Source organism: Camelus bactrianus, chromosome 8, assembly GCF_048773025.1.
Source record: "Camelus bactrianus isolate YW-2024 breed Bactrian camel chromosome 8, ASM4877302v1, whole genome shotgun sequence".
NCBI classification, from domain to species: Eukaryota; Metazoa; Chordata; class Mammalia; order Artiodactyla; family Camelidae; genus Camelus; species Camelus bactrianus.
This window is the reverse complement of record NC_133546.1, coordinates 70,383,432-70,401,125: the sequence shown is the minus strand read 5'-3', so window position 1 is coordinate 70,401,125 and position 17,694 is coordinate 70,383,432. Positions and strand designations below refer to the sequence as shown.

Genomic DNA, 17,694 nt, shown 5'->3' with positions numbered 1-17,694 from the left:
CTAGCTTAGTACAGCCTCTTAAATGGGACCCTGTCCCTGTCAGGTCACACCGACTGGGCTGGTTCCCAGCAGAGCACAGCCAGCTTCTCCACTGGAGCCCCGCCGCTCACTTCGTTTCATTCACACTCTGTTGTCAACTGTGTACCTACCAGGTCCATCAAAGGGCACGAGAGGGTGTGGGATTTTATCCGTGGCGCCCAGAGGGATAAGGTACATGTCTTTAACCTGCTTCATGTTGTTGGCAGCCACTCCATAGCGCTTCCTGCTGCTGAAGTACGCAAACAGCAAAGTGTAAGAAATCTGATCTTCTTCAGTCACAGGTGTGAAGCGAACCACACAAATTTCCTATTCAAGAAAACAGAAATGGTTGTTTAAAATAGTAACCAAAACAACAGCTTGGTTTTAAACACCATTTCTCAGTTAGTAATAATCTATTGAATTTTATGCCAATTAACAAATAACACGGTTTACCAACTTAAATTCAGATAAGAATACTAAAAGGAAACAGCTCTTAGGAAAAGACCTTTGCTGATCTGTTGGTGGACTCATTTATCTAAAAATGTCCCATGAGAAACTGAGATCCAAGGTAATCAATTTGTTCAAGGCGACACAACTGTCAGTGGCAGAGAAGATATTTAAAACCAAGTTTTTGATACCTATACTGTATCTATACTATAGCCTTACTTCCAATGTTGTAACTTCTATAGAGGGGTTGCCTGCATTCTCAGCACACGAAAAATTAACAGTACCTACCATCATCCTACCATGTACACTTACCAAGAAACACACAAATCCACTGATAATCCAGTTTACAGGGACTCAATTTAGGAATAAAAGGGTCTGAGTGAAAAACCTCAAATACATACATGCTATAAATTTGGTAAAATCATTTGGCCTCCTCAGGAAACTCATCTGTTTGCCTCTGGGTTCTTGGCTTTGTTTCAGGTAGAAAACACAGTCCCAATTTGGCATTAATTTCATAGTGTGAAAAATGGATGCTTTTTCATGAAAGTATACAATTAAATGGGGAAAGCCAGATCTACTACAAAGCCTAAGTTGATACAAGATCCTAGAAGAAACATGTGAATGAGCTGAACTATGGCTCCACCTCTTAAGAAAGGTCTGTCAGCCAGAATGTCCTTTGGAGGCAACGACTATTACAGCGTGTCAGTCAGTTCAAGACAGAGGCACACTGTACTGGGCAGTAATACGCGGGCAGATTAAGAACAAATCGCAAAATCTCCAAGCGTAACACTGCCCAATACCTTCCTGTGACTTTGGCTGTCATGAGAAAGCGAAAGCAAATAATGTAGTAACTTTTTTTTTAAATAGTTTTTCAAAGTTCATTTGTATTCTAGCCCTGTATCAGTTTAAATTCTAAAATTCATATTGGAAAAAATATTTTCAGCTGAAGATCACCCATTTTTAATTACTTCTAATCTTATTAGAGACTTCTGCTCTTAAGAGATAAAAATATTGATGGTCACATATTCAAGATTTATTTCTTGAATGTCTATAATACACTAGGTACTAACAACCTTGGAGGGAAAAACAATTTTTTCTAATGATTAAATATTCCTGTGCAGTCATGTACAGGAAAACACTATGAGATAAAGAAATGATAGAAGATACAGAGAGAGAAAAGAAAAAGAAAAATGTTATTGCCATAGAGGCTCCTAATTATCTCCCAGTATGTATTCTCCTCCTTTCCTCCAATTACAAAGAGAAGCCCTTAACTTTCAGTTGGGCACATGGCCATCCAACAGAGATCACACTTCCCAGACTCCTTAGCAGCCATACAAGGCTTTGTGACTAAGCTCCTGCCAATGGAAGTTGGAGGAAGTGAAATGATAACTCTGATTTCTAGTTCTTGCTTTTAAAAACAACTGGACAGGCATTCTTCTTTGTTTCTCACTTGGTTCTGATAAGTCAGCTTTGACCCCGTTTGACTAAGGGCACAGTCTTGGAAACAGCAAAATAACAAGACAGAGGAGCCTAATCCCTGAATGATCTTTTAGAACCAGAGCCGCCTAACCACTCTGAACCACGACCTACCTAACATAACAGGAAAATAGACAACTATATTCTTTGAATCACTATATTTTAGGGTCTCTCTGTTGCAACAGCTTGGACTATGCCATAACTAAAACAAACGTCTACAATCAAAGCAAGGCAAAATTCCAGGATGAATGTCAATACGTACTCTAAAACATTTCTTCCAAAACAACAACAAAAATCACTGAGAGAACAAATCGAAGAGAGAGAGAAGAGGGAAAAAAAAGAAAAAAACCCCCAAAAATGTAAGGCTTTGAGCCTTGGCAAATGGCTGTAGTTCAGCTCTGTCAGGCACATTACGTAGATTTGGAGTTTGTACTGGCTCCCTCCCCAGGCAACCGTGCATAAGACTCTCAGTGGATTTGTCAGGTATTTTCTCATGCTACAATAGTGAAAAAAGTTCTCCTTACCTTGGTTCCTGAGGCTTTAATTTTTTCCACATAATCCCAAACTGTCTGAGGTGATATCCTACCACCTACTTGAATACTATCTGGTAGATCCTGCAGTAAAAAAAATGAAAGGCATCAATGCATTCAGATCATCTTTATTGTAATATTTATTCTTTATACAAATTTAGCTCAAAGACTAACTTAAAATAATAATAAAAAACAAATAAGCAAGACTATAAAACACATCAGAGAACACAAGGAAGTACAGGGACAGCAACTAGGCTTTACTTCAAATGTCAGCAGGGACAACAGGCACAAAAAGAGGACGTGGTGCAAGCACACCACTTTGACATCCAGGAAGAGTACAACAGATTTCAGAATACTGGGGGACACTGTTCTTCCCCTCCCGCTTCCCCCTTTTTTCGTGGTGGTGAGCTGGGGTATGCCCTAATCACTTAACAGCTGGATTTTAGAAGTTATCAAGTTGTAGAGTATATTTTTGCACAGACGAGAATAACATTGTAATAATGCAAAGTTCATTTAACGTGTGATCTTCCTGAAAACAGATGACTATACATAAGATCAGTTAAGAACTGGGCAATTAAGAATACTTAATCAGGACATTTCTATTTTTATGAAGACTAAGAAAAATCATAAAAAGCATTAATAATTGATATAAATTCAGTTAACTTTACTGAAATGATTAATTGTTTTAAGTATCTGATTTGGGATTTTAGTCCAAATCAAACTAAAAGTAAGTAGAAAGCACAGGTGGAGCTCTGGAAAGCAACCACATAGAAACTGGCTCAGAAAAGAGAGTAATAGTTTTGTTTAAAATCAAAAGGTTTCCATAGTTCAGGACTTAATTCTCCATTTAAAAGAAGAGTTATCTTCACCATGGACTGATCAAAGACTGAATTTCTAAACAGTTGTTCAAAAAAAAAGCATCGTGGGTCCACTGAATTTTTCTCTTATAAAATCAAATGTTTCTAAAATATTACTTGCTAAGCAAACTATATATAAAAATAATAATTGTTTATTAATCAAAAGCACAACTCCTAGACAAATAAGCTGATTAATACTAGATAAGCAACATTACACTGAGTTAAAGTAATTTCATCCTAATACAAAGAAAAGTTTACGCCAGTCTTAAAAAAATAGATAAATGCATGATTTACATTTTATAAAATACTGAAAAGCATTGAAAAAAAAAAAACTTTTGCCTTTAGTTAGCGGACTGAGAATGAATGGAAAATTAGATATGGACACAATTAATAGCAAAATATCACCAACAAAAATAGCATAAATAGACTAACTTATTTTCCTTCTGCATAAACACAGAAAAATACAAACTTTTTTCAAAATAGTTCCAAAAATGTTCTATTTTTTAATTCACCTAATACGATAGTACCACAGCTCTTATTTTCCATAAATGTTGCTCAACAGTTCCTTCCTCTTCCCTCAGGTATAAAAGCCAACGAAGGGTACCACTGCAGCAGTCACGGACAGCCGTGTCTCAGAGCTGCAGCTGGCTGCAGTTTCAACTATACAGCGGATCCTCAAGCAGCATGGGGGTTAGGGGTGCCCACCCCCCATGCAGCTGAAAATCTGAGTATAACGTATTAGTCTGCCCTCCGTATACACAGTTCCACATCGGAGGACTCGACCAACCGCGGATCATGTATTACTACAGTATTCACTATAAAAAACAGCTGTGTATAAGTATAAGTGGACCCACGCAGTTCAATCCCATGAAGCTCAACAGTCAGCACAGTAGTAGTGGTAAGCTACATCTCCTTCACAGAAATGGGCAGGGAAGAACTGCAGTCATGAAATTGGGGAATAAAAGCAGTAGGGGAGTAAGACTTGTTAACAGTGAAAAATCTTCCTGACAGGCTAACACGGAAGGCCAATAGTATGTCAGTCTTTTACCTACGTCTGTATTTAAAGGAAAGCTTAGATATCTACACAGACTCACAAATTTTTAATTCTCTGACACTGTGAAGTACATTTTGGAAAGAGTACAGAACATGTGGATTTAAAACTTTCAGAGCAGTTTTCTGCAGTTCTAAAACTCCATTCACAAACTCATAATTCCATTAATTGAATGGTTAAGGATCACTGTCAATAAATATTTTTATTATGAATGAAAATAAAATTTTTATTACTTTGTTATGTTGTTTCCTTGCCTATTGCCTTCAGAAACATACCAACCCAGGCACAGAAGGGCAGAAAAGGTCACAGTACCTCTGTCAAGTACTCAGGGGAACCAGACACAGGGTAGGCTTTGGTAACAAATTTTGCTACAGACGGCATGTTGATAAAACCTTTCCAGATGAAATTCAATCGAGCCAGGAAGGTAGACTCAACTTCAACAGTTCCAGGCATCTCTGGACTAAAAAATAACATTAAGAATTTTTCAGCCTGAAGATATGCTTATGAATAAATACATTTTCTACTTATTCATCAATTATTTCTGTTTCAGCATGTCAAGGTCAAAATATGTAAAGGCTATTCACTGACGAGTCTATATTTCCACTATATAAAATATGCTCACATTTACATATTCATGTTTTACAAAGCCATCCTTCTTGGCTGGCTTAGGTGGACTAAGGCCCAGAGAGATGCAAGTAATTTTTCTTTGATGACTTTCTTTTTCTAAGACTCCTGTAATTTGGCAAAGATCTATAAAGGTTATTACATAAGTTATAACTAAGAGAAAATTACCGAGGAGCAGGAGAGAATGTTGACTTTGGAGACTCTTGTTTCTCCTCTTCAAAGAATTCAGAAGCCAAAATATTTGAGGTTGAAGACAACGCGTCTGCTATACTTTCTGCTTCATTGTCTGAATGTTTACGAGATACTCCGACGACAACTTTCACTTTTTTTGGAGAAAGATCATCAACTGGTGGTGCCATTCGACCTAAAGTCAGAAGATACCCAAATAAACCATTTTTGTAAACTGAAATTTCTATAACTTTATCCATTTTCACTTCTAAAGTTATTGTTTTCCTGATTGAACTGTTGCACGACCAGACATTTCCTGAGGTAATTTTCAACTATCACCATTTCTCACAGAGTTACAGAACACCTCTTTTATTGATGTGAAAAGTTAGAAGTGAATGTTAAACAACTTAGACAAGCTTTTATAAAGGAAACATTATAACTAGAACCTAAAACAGAGTTCCTGATTCCTTGGCAAACATGTTTTTAACTAAACTACACTGAATTCCAACAGTCTTGAGAGGTAATGTGAAGAACTAAGTAAAACAAATCTGTATCCTACTTTATGTTACATATACCAGCAGTCCATGACATATATGCACATTACAATGCTATTTAGCTACTAAATATGAGAAATATTACTAAAGTTTAGAAAATGATATTGGTTTTAGCTATAGCATCATGAAAGAAAAAAAATCACTCAAACTTTCTGAAAATAGGTCGTCTAGTAATATTTAACATGTTTTGTGTACTATTAATTTTTTAAAATATTATAATAAACATTGTATTAATTATAAATATAATACTAAACATAATTTTAAATCATTAAAATCAATAGAAATTTATAGATTAAAATTACAGATTAAAATTAATAGAAAAATTAATTTTTTATTAAGATTTTTTCCAGACAAAACCACCAAATGTGTATATGTAAAATTACTATTACACCTGGATAGCTTTCTTCAGTGATAACAATGTCTAAAAACACTCTGAAAACGAATATATGTGTATTTAGCATACACCAGAAATGGGACACACTGTAAGTGACTGTACTTCAATTAAAAAGTAATAAAAGAAGTTGCCTAGTCAAAAAATAAATAAATAAAAACAAAAATAAAGTGACAGAAAAAAATTAATAAATAAAAATAACACTCTGCCTTTTAAGTCTTTATCATTGTACAGATTGTACGATGCGTGAACACACTTAATTTTGAGAAGATATGGTTATTTCTATTATAGGAAAATGACCTAATTTATAACACATTTCATGTAGCCCCTAATGCAATGATGGTGGGCAGCTTATTGACTAACCTGAAGAACTTTTCATCTTAATGAACAATGTATGTATCATTTCTTTAGCATACTACAGTAAAAAAAAAAAAATTGAGAGCTACATTTCTGGAGTTTTAAAAAACTCTTGATCCTCCACCTTTACCAATAAACTGAATATAAACTTAAACTTTTTCTCAATACATCCCCATTTCTTATGCTTTAAATCCAGTCAATCTCCAACATGTCAATAACACCTAACTTGAATATCTCAAAACCTCTACTTACTTCCATCTCCAATGCAACTTCTCTAATTAAAACTATCTTCATCTCCCTCTTGGACTAGTGCAAAGCCTCCTACGTAGTCTCCCTCCTTCCTCTCTTGGCTTCTTCACCATAAGCTCAAAGTCAGAGAAATCTTCGTAAAAATCTAATATGATCATGTCATTCCCCTGCTTAAAAAAACCCTTTAATTGCTATCCATTGCTCTTAGATTAAAGACAAATATCTTTAATATGGCCTACCAAAGTAGATTTTCAGCATTTTTATCATAATCTGTAAAGTAACATTTTATATCATGATCCATCACTTGTATACACACATACTTCACACCCTGTGTGCACGTGCAAGTGTGTGTATATATGCATTTGTGTGTGCGTGCATATGTAAGTGTGCATGGCTTTTTTGGGTTATACAGCAATGACTGGAACTAAAGCCTCTCAAAATCATACTTATCTTCACAAGTGCAGTTCACCATGATATTCTCTTTTCTCTTTTCTTGTTTGTTTTTGAAATACTAGGAACTACTTACTAAATTGATTTCACTACAACTACTACTATTAAGTCACCATCAGACTCACCATCAATACTGGGAAACCAAAAACCTATGTAAATTACAAGCATCCCCCTTTCAAAACGGAAGCTACATTTTAGGGAAAAACATTTCCAATTACCTATGCAAATTTTGCAGTTAAGATCAAAAAGATGTTGTCTGTGTTGACTAGTAGTATCTTTAGACATGGAGTCAATCTCTTCTTTTTGTTTTTCAGATCCTTCCGTCTTCTCCACTGACTTATTAGCTGTGGGTTCCTAACAAAAGTGAGAGTAAAAACAAGTTTTATTACAAAAAATTTGGCCTCAATTACTTAAATCAATGTATACTGCATATCAATATTTTTTCCAAAATAAAACTGTTAGATTCATTGGCTGCTTTTTGCTACTTCTTTAAAGAAATACTTGCTAGATATTAATTATGACTTAAAATATTAGAGTAAAAACTCAAACATTCCTTATTCTTCAAGGCCTCTAACAAGATTTCACATTATTTCCTCACCGATTCTGAAAACAAGAAAAAGCCACACCAGCTGTCAGACCAGTCTGCCTAAAAAGGCACCTATGGATTTCAAGGCCTCCTAGGAAATCTGCTAAGTCAAGAGACCCCAGGAATCTACATTTTAACAAAGTGTTTAACTGGTGCCTGTGATGCAAACAGTCTGCATACTGCATACTGAGAAGCGATACTTTATAAACACTCTCAAAAAACCATTAAATCAATAAAATAAGCTCCACTAATAAATAAAGAGTTTTAAAAAGTATTCTTTCTACTTTAAGAACTTAGGCAAATAAATCTTTTCTGAATCTTCATGTTTTGAGCACTATAAAACATATCATCTTTATTATCATAATTTACCTGAATCTCCAGGGCTGCTTCCTGTTCTTTCATTGGAGCATCACTCTCAATTTCTATCTCACCTTTATGAGTTATTTTTGTGATTGGTCGTCTTTCCACTTCTCTCTGCTCTTTCTCAATCATCTCTATGGTCTAACAGGAAATATTTTAAAGAAATACTTCACAATTAAAATCACAGATTATTTTTAATCTTTAGCTGGTCTCTCAGACCACAAACATACACTGAGTATTTACAAATGTCAGAGACTTTAAAGTGCCGGGGTTTTAGGAATAAGACCTCATGCCTCAGCCTGGTGACATTTACATGCCCACTAACTGGAGGCAAGTGAAGTGCAATATAATTTGCACACTGATGAGACACGACATTTATATTTAAAATCTGCTTTCTAATCTAGTACTTCAGCAACTGCCACCGAGAAATGAGAACCAACTTCCTCTTAGATTCCTAACTTGAAGTTTTAACATCCCCCACAACATCAGAAGTTTACTCAAACAATTAAAACACAGTCCCTCCCATCAGTGGTCCTCTGACTGAGCATACATACTGTGCGACAGTGGCAAGTCACAGCTGAACAAGCTCAGCAATAAAACGTAGCAAATAACTAAGCAGGAGCAGAAAGAACTAGTAAAAGACAGCAGAGAGTGGAATAGGTTAAGGAAGGTAAATATGGGTCCAGTCGTTTATCTTGCCATTGTTAAACGCAAATCTTCCTTTAAGGAAAGAAATCAGATTACACAGCCCAAAGAGCAAGCTGGTGTGCCCTGCAGATGATACCTGCAGCCACAGTTTCAAAGCAGAAGGAGGCACGTGCATATCTGGGATATGGAGGGAAAGAAGAGATGGTGATACTATTTCCAAGATAAAAGAGGTGAAATTACGTAGGATGAAAGTGAAGAAATATCTGAGTAAGTATAATCTTTCAAATTATGGCCTCTTGCGCTTCAAACTAGATTTGGTAGAAGATCAACATGGAGGCTTAATGCTTAAGATGCAAGAAAGTATTACGGAGAAGAGAGTCAGGTAAATCACAGAGTTAATATGAACTACGAGGAACTGGTGTTTTCTAGAATAAAGGGCTAATATTCAAGGCCACTGTAATGAAAACAGTGGGTACCGTGGCTTCCCACTATCATAATAACTGGAAGCCACATACTCATTTCATCTTCAAAAGTATTTCAAGTTCACAACCCCCAAGTGAAAACTCTTGGTATTGATGACTCTCAGAATTTTTCAGTTTTAAAAATGCAGTACATACTATATATGACAACAGTTAGATCTGGGACAGCACTACTTAATTAAACACAATATTTCTGTGAATATGGACATTCATGCATGACACTTCAAAGTCATATTTCATCAATAAACTTGTTTCCAAAAAATTATTTATTTAAAGCCTTTGGCAAGTGGAACTGAATAAAAAGGGATTATAAATCTATAAAATTTTCATTCTGACTTAACCTGGCTCCACAAATTATCAATATTCATAATACCTTCAAACTGTGCCTTTGAAACATACAAATGTGATTAAGAAAAAAGATGTATCTATTTTCCTATCCTTCTGATTTACAAAATAAAAGAATTTTGTAAGCTGATAACTGGAGGAAATGAATAAAAATCAGATGAGATCAGAAAAAAAAGAATTTAAGAACAGGCTAATGGAGGATCAGTAACAAAAGGCATAAAACAAAAAGTCTGTTCCTGTGTGCTCTGTGTATATAATTTTTCCCTATGGCTGAAAAAGATAGGTTTTGATATAGACAAACATCTATTCACAGATAATCTTACATGTCTGTTTTCCCTTCGTCTCCAAGCAGCTAACTCTTTAGAAGCTAGCTCTTCTGGGCTCATTCTTATAAGATGATCAGGGGTTACTTCTCCTTTCAGCACTTTTTTAAATAATATCTGGAAGGATTTAAAAATGAAGAGAGAAAAACATTTTAAACAGAAAGAGGAGCTGCTGTAAACTAACTTGTAATAAATAAAGATGCAATTTTGAAACCTGATTCACAAATGTTTAATGATTTACATATTACCTACTACAAAGAGAATAAATGACAGCCTTGTGTTCTAGAAACTTATCACCAAGGCAGCAAAACACACATTCTGTATAAAAATCAACACATAATGGAGAAGCATGTACAATGAAGTCATTACGACACCTATCCAAAAGTTGTATCACATCTTCCCAGGAACACACTCTGTCATAATAGCCAACCCATGGCTGCATAAAAGAACTTCACAGAATGTGATGACTTTCCTATTTTCAAGATTTCATATGATTAAATCCTAACAGGCTTGGAGGTAACTCCAGAGCAAAGAACCAACTACAAGAAAAAAACCTAAAGAAAATAAATATTTCCTTGAAGAAAGGCTTTCAGATCAAAAAGCACCGTGATCCCCTGGGCCATGATGGCAGTTTGTTCAGTTTAGAATTTTCTTAAGCAGCTGTTAGTATACTTCAAGAAAATACCTCATTATCACACACTACAGTAAACTCCATTACACAAACTGACAAACTGATACCACTTATGTGAAAACCTTATACCACATAAGCAAATATGCAAGGAGTTTGCATCTACACACACAGCTTTTAGATTTCCTCTGAGTCCCAAATAAGAAATCTCATGAAAAAATTAAGGATCAAATTAAAGTTTATTCCACTGCTAAAAGATATTTAGCACTAAAGCCATATTTAAATTAATAAAAATATTTTCAAATAGTTCTTTTAATCCAAAGTAAAATTATTTTCCTAAGGGGTGTAGTTCTATTTTCAGATTTAAATCATAAGTATTAATTATATAGTGTTATGAGTTTTTAAAGAATACATATGAATGAATTTTTTTTAATAAACTGGATTAAACAAGGGACATTTAGGCAAGAAAATTCACCTATATCAGGTTAACACATATTTAGGATTTTATATTTTAATAGACATTGTATAATACTAGTCACTACTGTGCAGAATTCATAACTCAGTTCAGTAGCAAAAGACTATTAAAATTACATGGTCTCACTTCAAGAAGCAAATTACAGACCTACTGTATTATAATTATAAATCCCTGTGTATTTAGGAAAGTTAGAAACATAAATAACCAGACATGAACAAAACATACTTACATTGTTTTTAGGATCTTTCAGATTGAACATCAAACTTCTATATTTGTTCTTATATTTAGCATCTGTGTCCCGAAAAAAAGAGAAAAGCTCTTTTTCAATTTTTGTGGCAACTTTTGCTGCCTTTTCCTCTGGTACCTTCAAATTTGAGTCTGTAAGTCTTAAAATTAGAATAATTCAATTATTTTTCAAATAGGTGAAGCATACATTATTCAATCTTCTACAATAACAATGCGTGTTACCTTTTCATGAGAATATCTTTGAGAGAATGTCTGACGCTCTGTCGGATCTGATCTGCAGAGGGCTTGGAAGCAGCAGCAGCCGGAGGGTGTGCAGTAGGCATCCCCTTTTCAGTTTTCTTTTTCTTTATCTCTTGCTTTTCATGAGCACCTAGTTTAAATCAATATCAAAACTCATTAAATTGTTTCCAAAAGGTATTTTCCTTTTTTATTGCACAATGTAAGTTTATAACAAGTTGACTGATTAAAAATCATTACTTAGAAATGAGATCAGAATCCATATTTCGTACTGAAATATCCCTGACATTGTAATTCTAATCTATGTTTGATGACAGATAACTAAACTTGGATCACTCTGCAATATACACAAGTACTGAAACATTATATTATACAACTGAAACTAACGTTATATGTCAATTATACCTCAATAAGAAAAAAGCTCTAATTAAGATAAATTTTAATTGGAAATTAAGTGACTAAAAAGTGGTCCTAAAGCTCTAAAATGTATATACCCCTTTTCCATTTTAGATAATGGTTTTTTTAGAGCTACTTTTTATATATACACTATATCATTCATATATATATATATATAAACTTGTAAAGAACTATTTAGAAAAATTGATCTGAACTTAGTAAGTGAGCAGATAATGTAATGACTTAACTAGGGCCACAAAACTGATGAATTCCCTTTGGGTTTAAAACGACTGTGTTAATTTGAATATTAAGCTTTTCAAATGATTTTTCATTCCATCATTACTAATTCATGCACATCTTCAGAAACTCAATGTCAAACATCCCACAAACCAGCTTATTATTCTACAGGCTTTTCATTCCAGCAATTCTTAAATCTATCATTTTTACCATCCCATGTCCTCACTTTCCCAAATAACCGGCTTTCATCAGATGGTCCAACACTCACCATTCCCTTGCAGACTTAACATCTTTATTCCCTCTCCTTTAAACATCTGCGTTGGCAAAAACCACAACCATGGTGAAAGCCAACTTTTTTCCTTCACTCAAGAAGCCTGCAAAGAGCTGAGGGTAACTGGAGGAAATAAGCAGTAGTGCTGACAGATCTCACTTTAAATTTATAATCACAGATCTTAAGTAGTCAGCTCAATCTGCTGCCCTAATCCTATTAAACTGTCCTAGTAAATTCGCTTTCCCACGTTCTAAAACATCTGTTTTACACTTTTTCTCCTTTCTTCTCAAACCAACAAAACCTCCTTTCTTCAACTTCAACCTCATTTGATTTTCTCACTTCCTATTTCACTCAGGAAATAAAAACAACGTCAGCTATCACATCCTCCTGTCACCAAATCTACTAACCTAGCTCACCTATCCCCTCCTAGCACAGCTTTCCCTGCTGTTACAATGGACGAGCTGTCCTCGCCTATGACCAGCCCCTCCAGGTGAATCCCATTCCCTCTGATCTCTTCATGGATTCTGAGCCTCAACTATTACTTTGTCTCCTACATCATCACATTCTCTCTCTACTGGATCATTCCCATTATTCTTAACAAACATGCTGTAGTATTTCCTTAAGAAGAAATCCAGACCTCACATCTTCCACTAGCCACCACACCACTTCTGTTCCCTTTAACAGCCAAATTCCTTGAGAGCTATCCATAATCACTATCACCAGTTCCTTATCTTCCATTCTTCCATAAGTCACTACAATTGATTGGCTTTTGTCCCCACTGCTCCAAAATCAATGGTCACCAATGATCTCCATTTCACTAAATGACATATTTAATAATCTGGGTTCATCTTATTAGACATCTAGGCAGCATGTGCCACAACTGATCATTCCCTCCTCATAACTTCACCTGGCTTCCAGGCCACCATGGTCTTTTAGTTCTCTTACCCCAAAGGCCATCTCGTAGGCTGGCTCCTCTCTTCTTCCTAAGATCTAAATGTGGATGCATCCCCAAGGGCCCTGCTTCTGCCTCTTTATTATCAAATTCTCTCTGCAGCTGTTTATACCTAAGTCCATGATTTAAAATAACAACTACACACTGATAAATCCCAAATTTATATACCATTGCCCAAAGTCTTCTCTAAGCTCCAGACTCATCAGCCAAAGGTTTACTCAAAACATCTCCACCTGGATCTCTAATAGGCATCTCAAAGTTAAAACACCCAAAACATAAATTTTCAATTTTCCTCCCCAAATCATTTTCTCTTTCCCATCTCTGCAAATAGTACCAACACTGATCTAACCGTATGTTGAGACTCTCCTTCTTCTACCTGTATTTACTCCAAATGCAAGTTCTGCCATGTCTATTATAAAGTATATCTGAATCTGATCACTTCGCACTACCCTCACTGCACCTCTGCTCCCAGCTACTACTATGTCTTTCCTAGGCTGCTGCTCTAGGCTCCTAGCTGGCTCCTAGGAGCCTAGCTGGCTCCTGTTCTCCTAACCCCTACAGTCCAATCTCTACAGGAAACCAGACTGACCCATCATTACCTTGTAAAAACTCCTCTAAAGGTTTCCCATTATATTCAGAAGAAAATATGAAGTCTTGTCATGGGTGCAAAGTTTCTACATAATTTTCTCTAAACTCATTTTCATCACCATTCTAACCGTCATGTATTACATTCTAATCATTCCATACTAACTTTCTTGCTCCCCAAATGCAGAGACTGTTTCTACCTCGAAGCCTTCAGACTGGCTATGCCCACTATGTATTCCTCCCTCCAAAACAACTCTGCATGCCTTCAGATCCCACCTCAAGTTACCAACTCCATTCACTCTGGAACAAACTCCCACCACTCTCCCTGACCTTGACTCTCTATCCCATTACTCAGCTTTTACTCCATAGTGCCTAAATTCTCTAAAACAGCATACCATTTTCTTATTTGTCTACTTATTATCTGTCTTTTCCTATTAGTATTTTTAAGTGCCATGAGGGCAGTGGCAGTTCATTAGTACTTCCCCAGAATTTAGAGCAATAATTTTTAATTTCAAGTAAGGTCAATAACCTAAACTATTTTTATTGCCATTAAAATGTTAAAATGTTTAAATTTCCCTAGATATACTAATTGATAGTATATGAAGTAAAATACATATGCATTAGTATATAACAATTTCTATTATTCTTACTACCTGATTTTGAAGCTTTTTCAAAAGTAACATTTGTAGACTCTTTGGGTATTTTTTCACTTTTTTCTTCTGAGGATCTCCGAGGTAAAACTGGTTGTCCCATCTTTCGAAGAGGAGCTAGTTGCCATTTTTTGATTTCACTGTCCCTACAGTCTGATAAGTTTTTGCCTTCACCAGCATCCTGGAAAAAATAGTATTTAATTCAATACAGTGAAAACTACTAAACTACCTTTAAATATAAAGCAAGCCTCAAGAGTATGTAGATGAAAAAAATTAAACCTAATTAATATTACAACCTATTAAGATATCAAACATATTCCATTCTTTAGCCCAATAATTGTTTTTTGAAGATATACAAAACTAACTCTCAATTATCCATCCAAAATCCATCTGTTAGCACCTATTTTCTGCAGAAGCCAAAACAGCCTGTAAAGGGGAATTTAAAAACACTGATATCATATTCCCAGGAGCAGTATTAGAAAGAAAATAAAGAGTTCTCTTAGTTGGCTGTGGATATGGAAAAAAAAAAGGGGGGGGGGGGTGATTGTGGAGAAATAAGTTATCTAAATTTGTTCCAGAAAATAGTGAAAAACAAAGTCACATTTACCTATATACAAAAGTATCAAATTTTCAGAGTACCTATTGGCAATTTTAACTCCCATAAGTTAGAACAAACCATTAGGATACCTACTACTCATGTCCAGTTATAACCCACAAATAACTACAAACGAAATCAGAATTCTCTGAGACTCTTGAGAATAATTAATCCCGTCATACTAGTGAGAAGAACAATGTGTACAGAAATATAACCACAGGTTTTAAGAAGACAGAGTATGTATAAAAAACTGATTTTCTCTAGACTGGGAATCCTCTCATTTTTTATTTCCTTGTTCATTCTCTACAACTGGATACTTGAAAGCAGGAACACATTTCGTTCGGTGTTATATACTCAAGTCTGGCACCATGCCTGGCACACAACAGGAACACAACAAGTGGTTCAACATAAAATCCAGGGGTAAGGAGTGGTATTTAAAAAGCAAATTCCGTAAGCTAAAATCAAACTAGTCCAAATAAGTTTCACCACCATCAAAAAGAAAAGGAAGCAGTTATCACTTGCATGGCTCATGTATTTACAAAATCAGACTAACCTCAGTTTCTTTTCCGATACAGTAACTACTTATTATCTGTCTTTTCCTATTTATATTTAAGAGCCATGAGGGCAGGGGCTTTTTATTAAGTTCATTAGTACTTCCCCAGACTTTAGAGCAATAATTTTTAATTTCAAGTGAGGTCAATAAAACCTAAACTATTTTTTTTGCCATTAAAATGTAAAAATTCTGGGAGGAAAGTATAGCTTAGCATGCACAAGGTCCTAGGTTCAATCCCCAGTACTCCTTCCAAACATAAATAAACAAATCTAATTACCTCCCTACCAAAATAATAAAACTAAAGAAACTTTTTTTTTAAAAGTTAAGATTTTGAAATTCCCCTAAATATATACTAATTGATAGTATATAGCAGTATCCTAGTAAAGAGACTGGGGGGTTTCTCAAAACATTTAGAATGTTAATGTTTTACAGTGTCTTTTTAGACAAAATGGAGACAACTCAACTAAAAGACAAAACAATGAGCTTAAAAAGAATGCATTAATGAGCATCTCACCCGTTTTAAAATTTTGACCTTGTGCTTCACTGTGTCATCTATATATTTGGTTTTGTCATTTGTTATACTGTGCTTTGATAAGCCAAGCTTTTCGTATTCCATTGCTTTATCTTCACTATGGACTTCAGCTTTAGCCGGGTTTCCCAAAATATCTGGATCTACTATTTCAGTCTTTTTATCTTCTTCAGCACAACATTTCACACATACATATTCTTTGTCTTCCTCTCCCATTTGTTGTGCTTGAGAAAGACTTAACCCAACACAATCGCCATGAAACCAGTCGTCGCATCTCCCACAGCCAACCATAAACCTGGAAGAAAGAAAAAAACTGATTTAATACATTTTCTTAAAAATCAATGCTGAGTCTAAATTGAATTTTCAGTATTTTTGGTATTTTGCAGGTTTTCTAACTTTATCCATTCTATTAGTTCAACATGGAGAATGTTTTTAAAGAAAAGAATATTCTTTGGAAATGGAACTTAAAGTCAAATATCTCCCCTCTATCTAGCATAAATAAGAAAATACTCAGGGAAAAAACATAAGGATGAAAACAGAGGACAAGAGGACTTTGTCAGTATACTGCATAGAACAACAAAGTACAGAGTAACAGCACTTTTCCACTGAGAAGGGTGGTAAGACCTGTGATAATCTGACCATAGACAACCCATCAAAGTCACAATTACATTTACCACATAGACCTGAAATCATACATAAAATTAGAGAGTCATTTATCCAACGAATCATTTTAAATGACAAAAAGAAAAACCAGATGCAAAAAAAAATGCAACTCAAAAACTAACACTAGCCTCTCATATTTTTTATCAACTACCTTAACTATTCTTTGAGCTCAAAATATTGTGGTTCATGGTGTTAACAGATTTAGCTGAAGAATCTTATACTTTCGAATGTGGGCTTCCTGACTGCTCGACTTTGTGCTTTAGATAATAAATTTGTTTTCCCAAATAAAGATTAATGTTGTATCTTAACATGGGGATACTATTATTCAGGGTGTTTATAATTTCCAAACAGCCCCCTTACAAACATTTTCCCCTCTACTGCATTTTATCTAAGAAATAATTTCAGTAACAAATGAAAAAGCCCAAGGACATATGACTCTAAAAGTTTTTCTAACTTAGGAAAAATACCTGAAATTACTTTTGAATTTACAGGAAAACAGATATATAAACAGCAATTTGGGGGGTAAATTATCTTTTTTTACATACTTTTCAGCCCATTGTTAGGAAAATGACAAAGATAACTTATGTTTAACATTTTCCTTTTTTCTTCTTCAGGTTAGTAATTCATATGTTTTAAAGATTTTGAAGGATTTAAGTATATTAATGATTTAAAGACTTTGTGCTGATTTTGATAAGAATAGTGGCACCACCAACAGTGACAAAACTCCTTTTAAAAACCCGTGGTCCAACAGGAAGATGTTAAAG

At 34.9% G+C, this 17,694-nt stretch overlaps 1 protein-coding gene across 3 annotated transcripts in view; it reads right to left on the bottom strand.

Moving 5' to 3' along the window:
- The window catches only part of PHF3 (PHD finger protein 3), a 72,427-nt gene that overhangs the window by 2,935 nt on the left and 51,798 nt on the right, over positions 1-17,694 (bottom strand). For all 3 annotated transcript variants that reach the window (XM_074368740.1, XM_074368741.1, XM_045504930.2), the window contains 11 exons: positions 16,253-16,562; positions 14,594-14,771; positions 11,485-11,632; positions 11,246-11,402; positions 9,914-10,030; positions 8,128-8,259; positions 7,391-7,526; positions 5,172-5,367; positions 4,692-4,839; positions 2,466-2,555; positions 150-345 (listed from right to left, as the gene is read on the bottom strand). In XM_074368740.1, the coding sequence (XP_074224841.1) occupies positions 150-345; positions 2,466-2,555; positions 4,692-4,839; positions 5,172-5,367; positions 7,391-7,526; positions 8,128-8,259; positions 9,914-10,030; positions 11,246-11,402; positions 11,485-11,632; positions 14,594-14,771; positions 16,253-16,562 (1,808 nt within the window). The remainder of the gene's footprint in view (positions 1-149; positions 346-2,465; positions 2,556-4,691; positions 4,840-5,171; positions 5,368-7,390; positions 7,527-8,127; positions 8,260-9,913; positions 10,031-11,245; positions 11,403-11,484; positions 11,633-14,593; positions 14,772-16,252; positions 16,563-17,694) is intronic.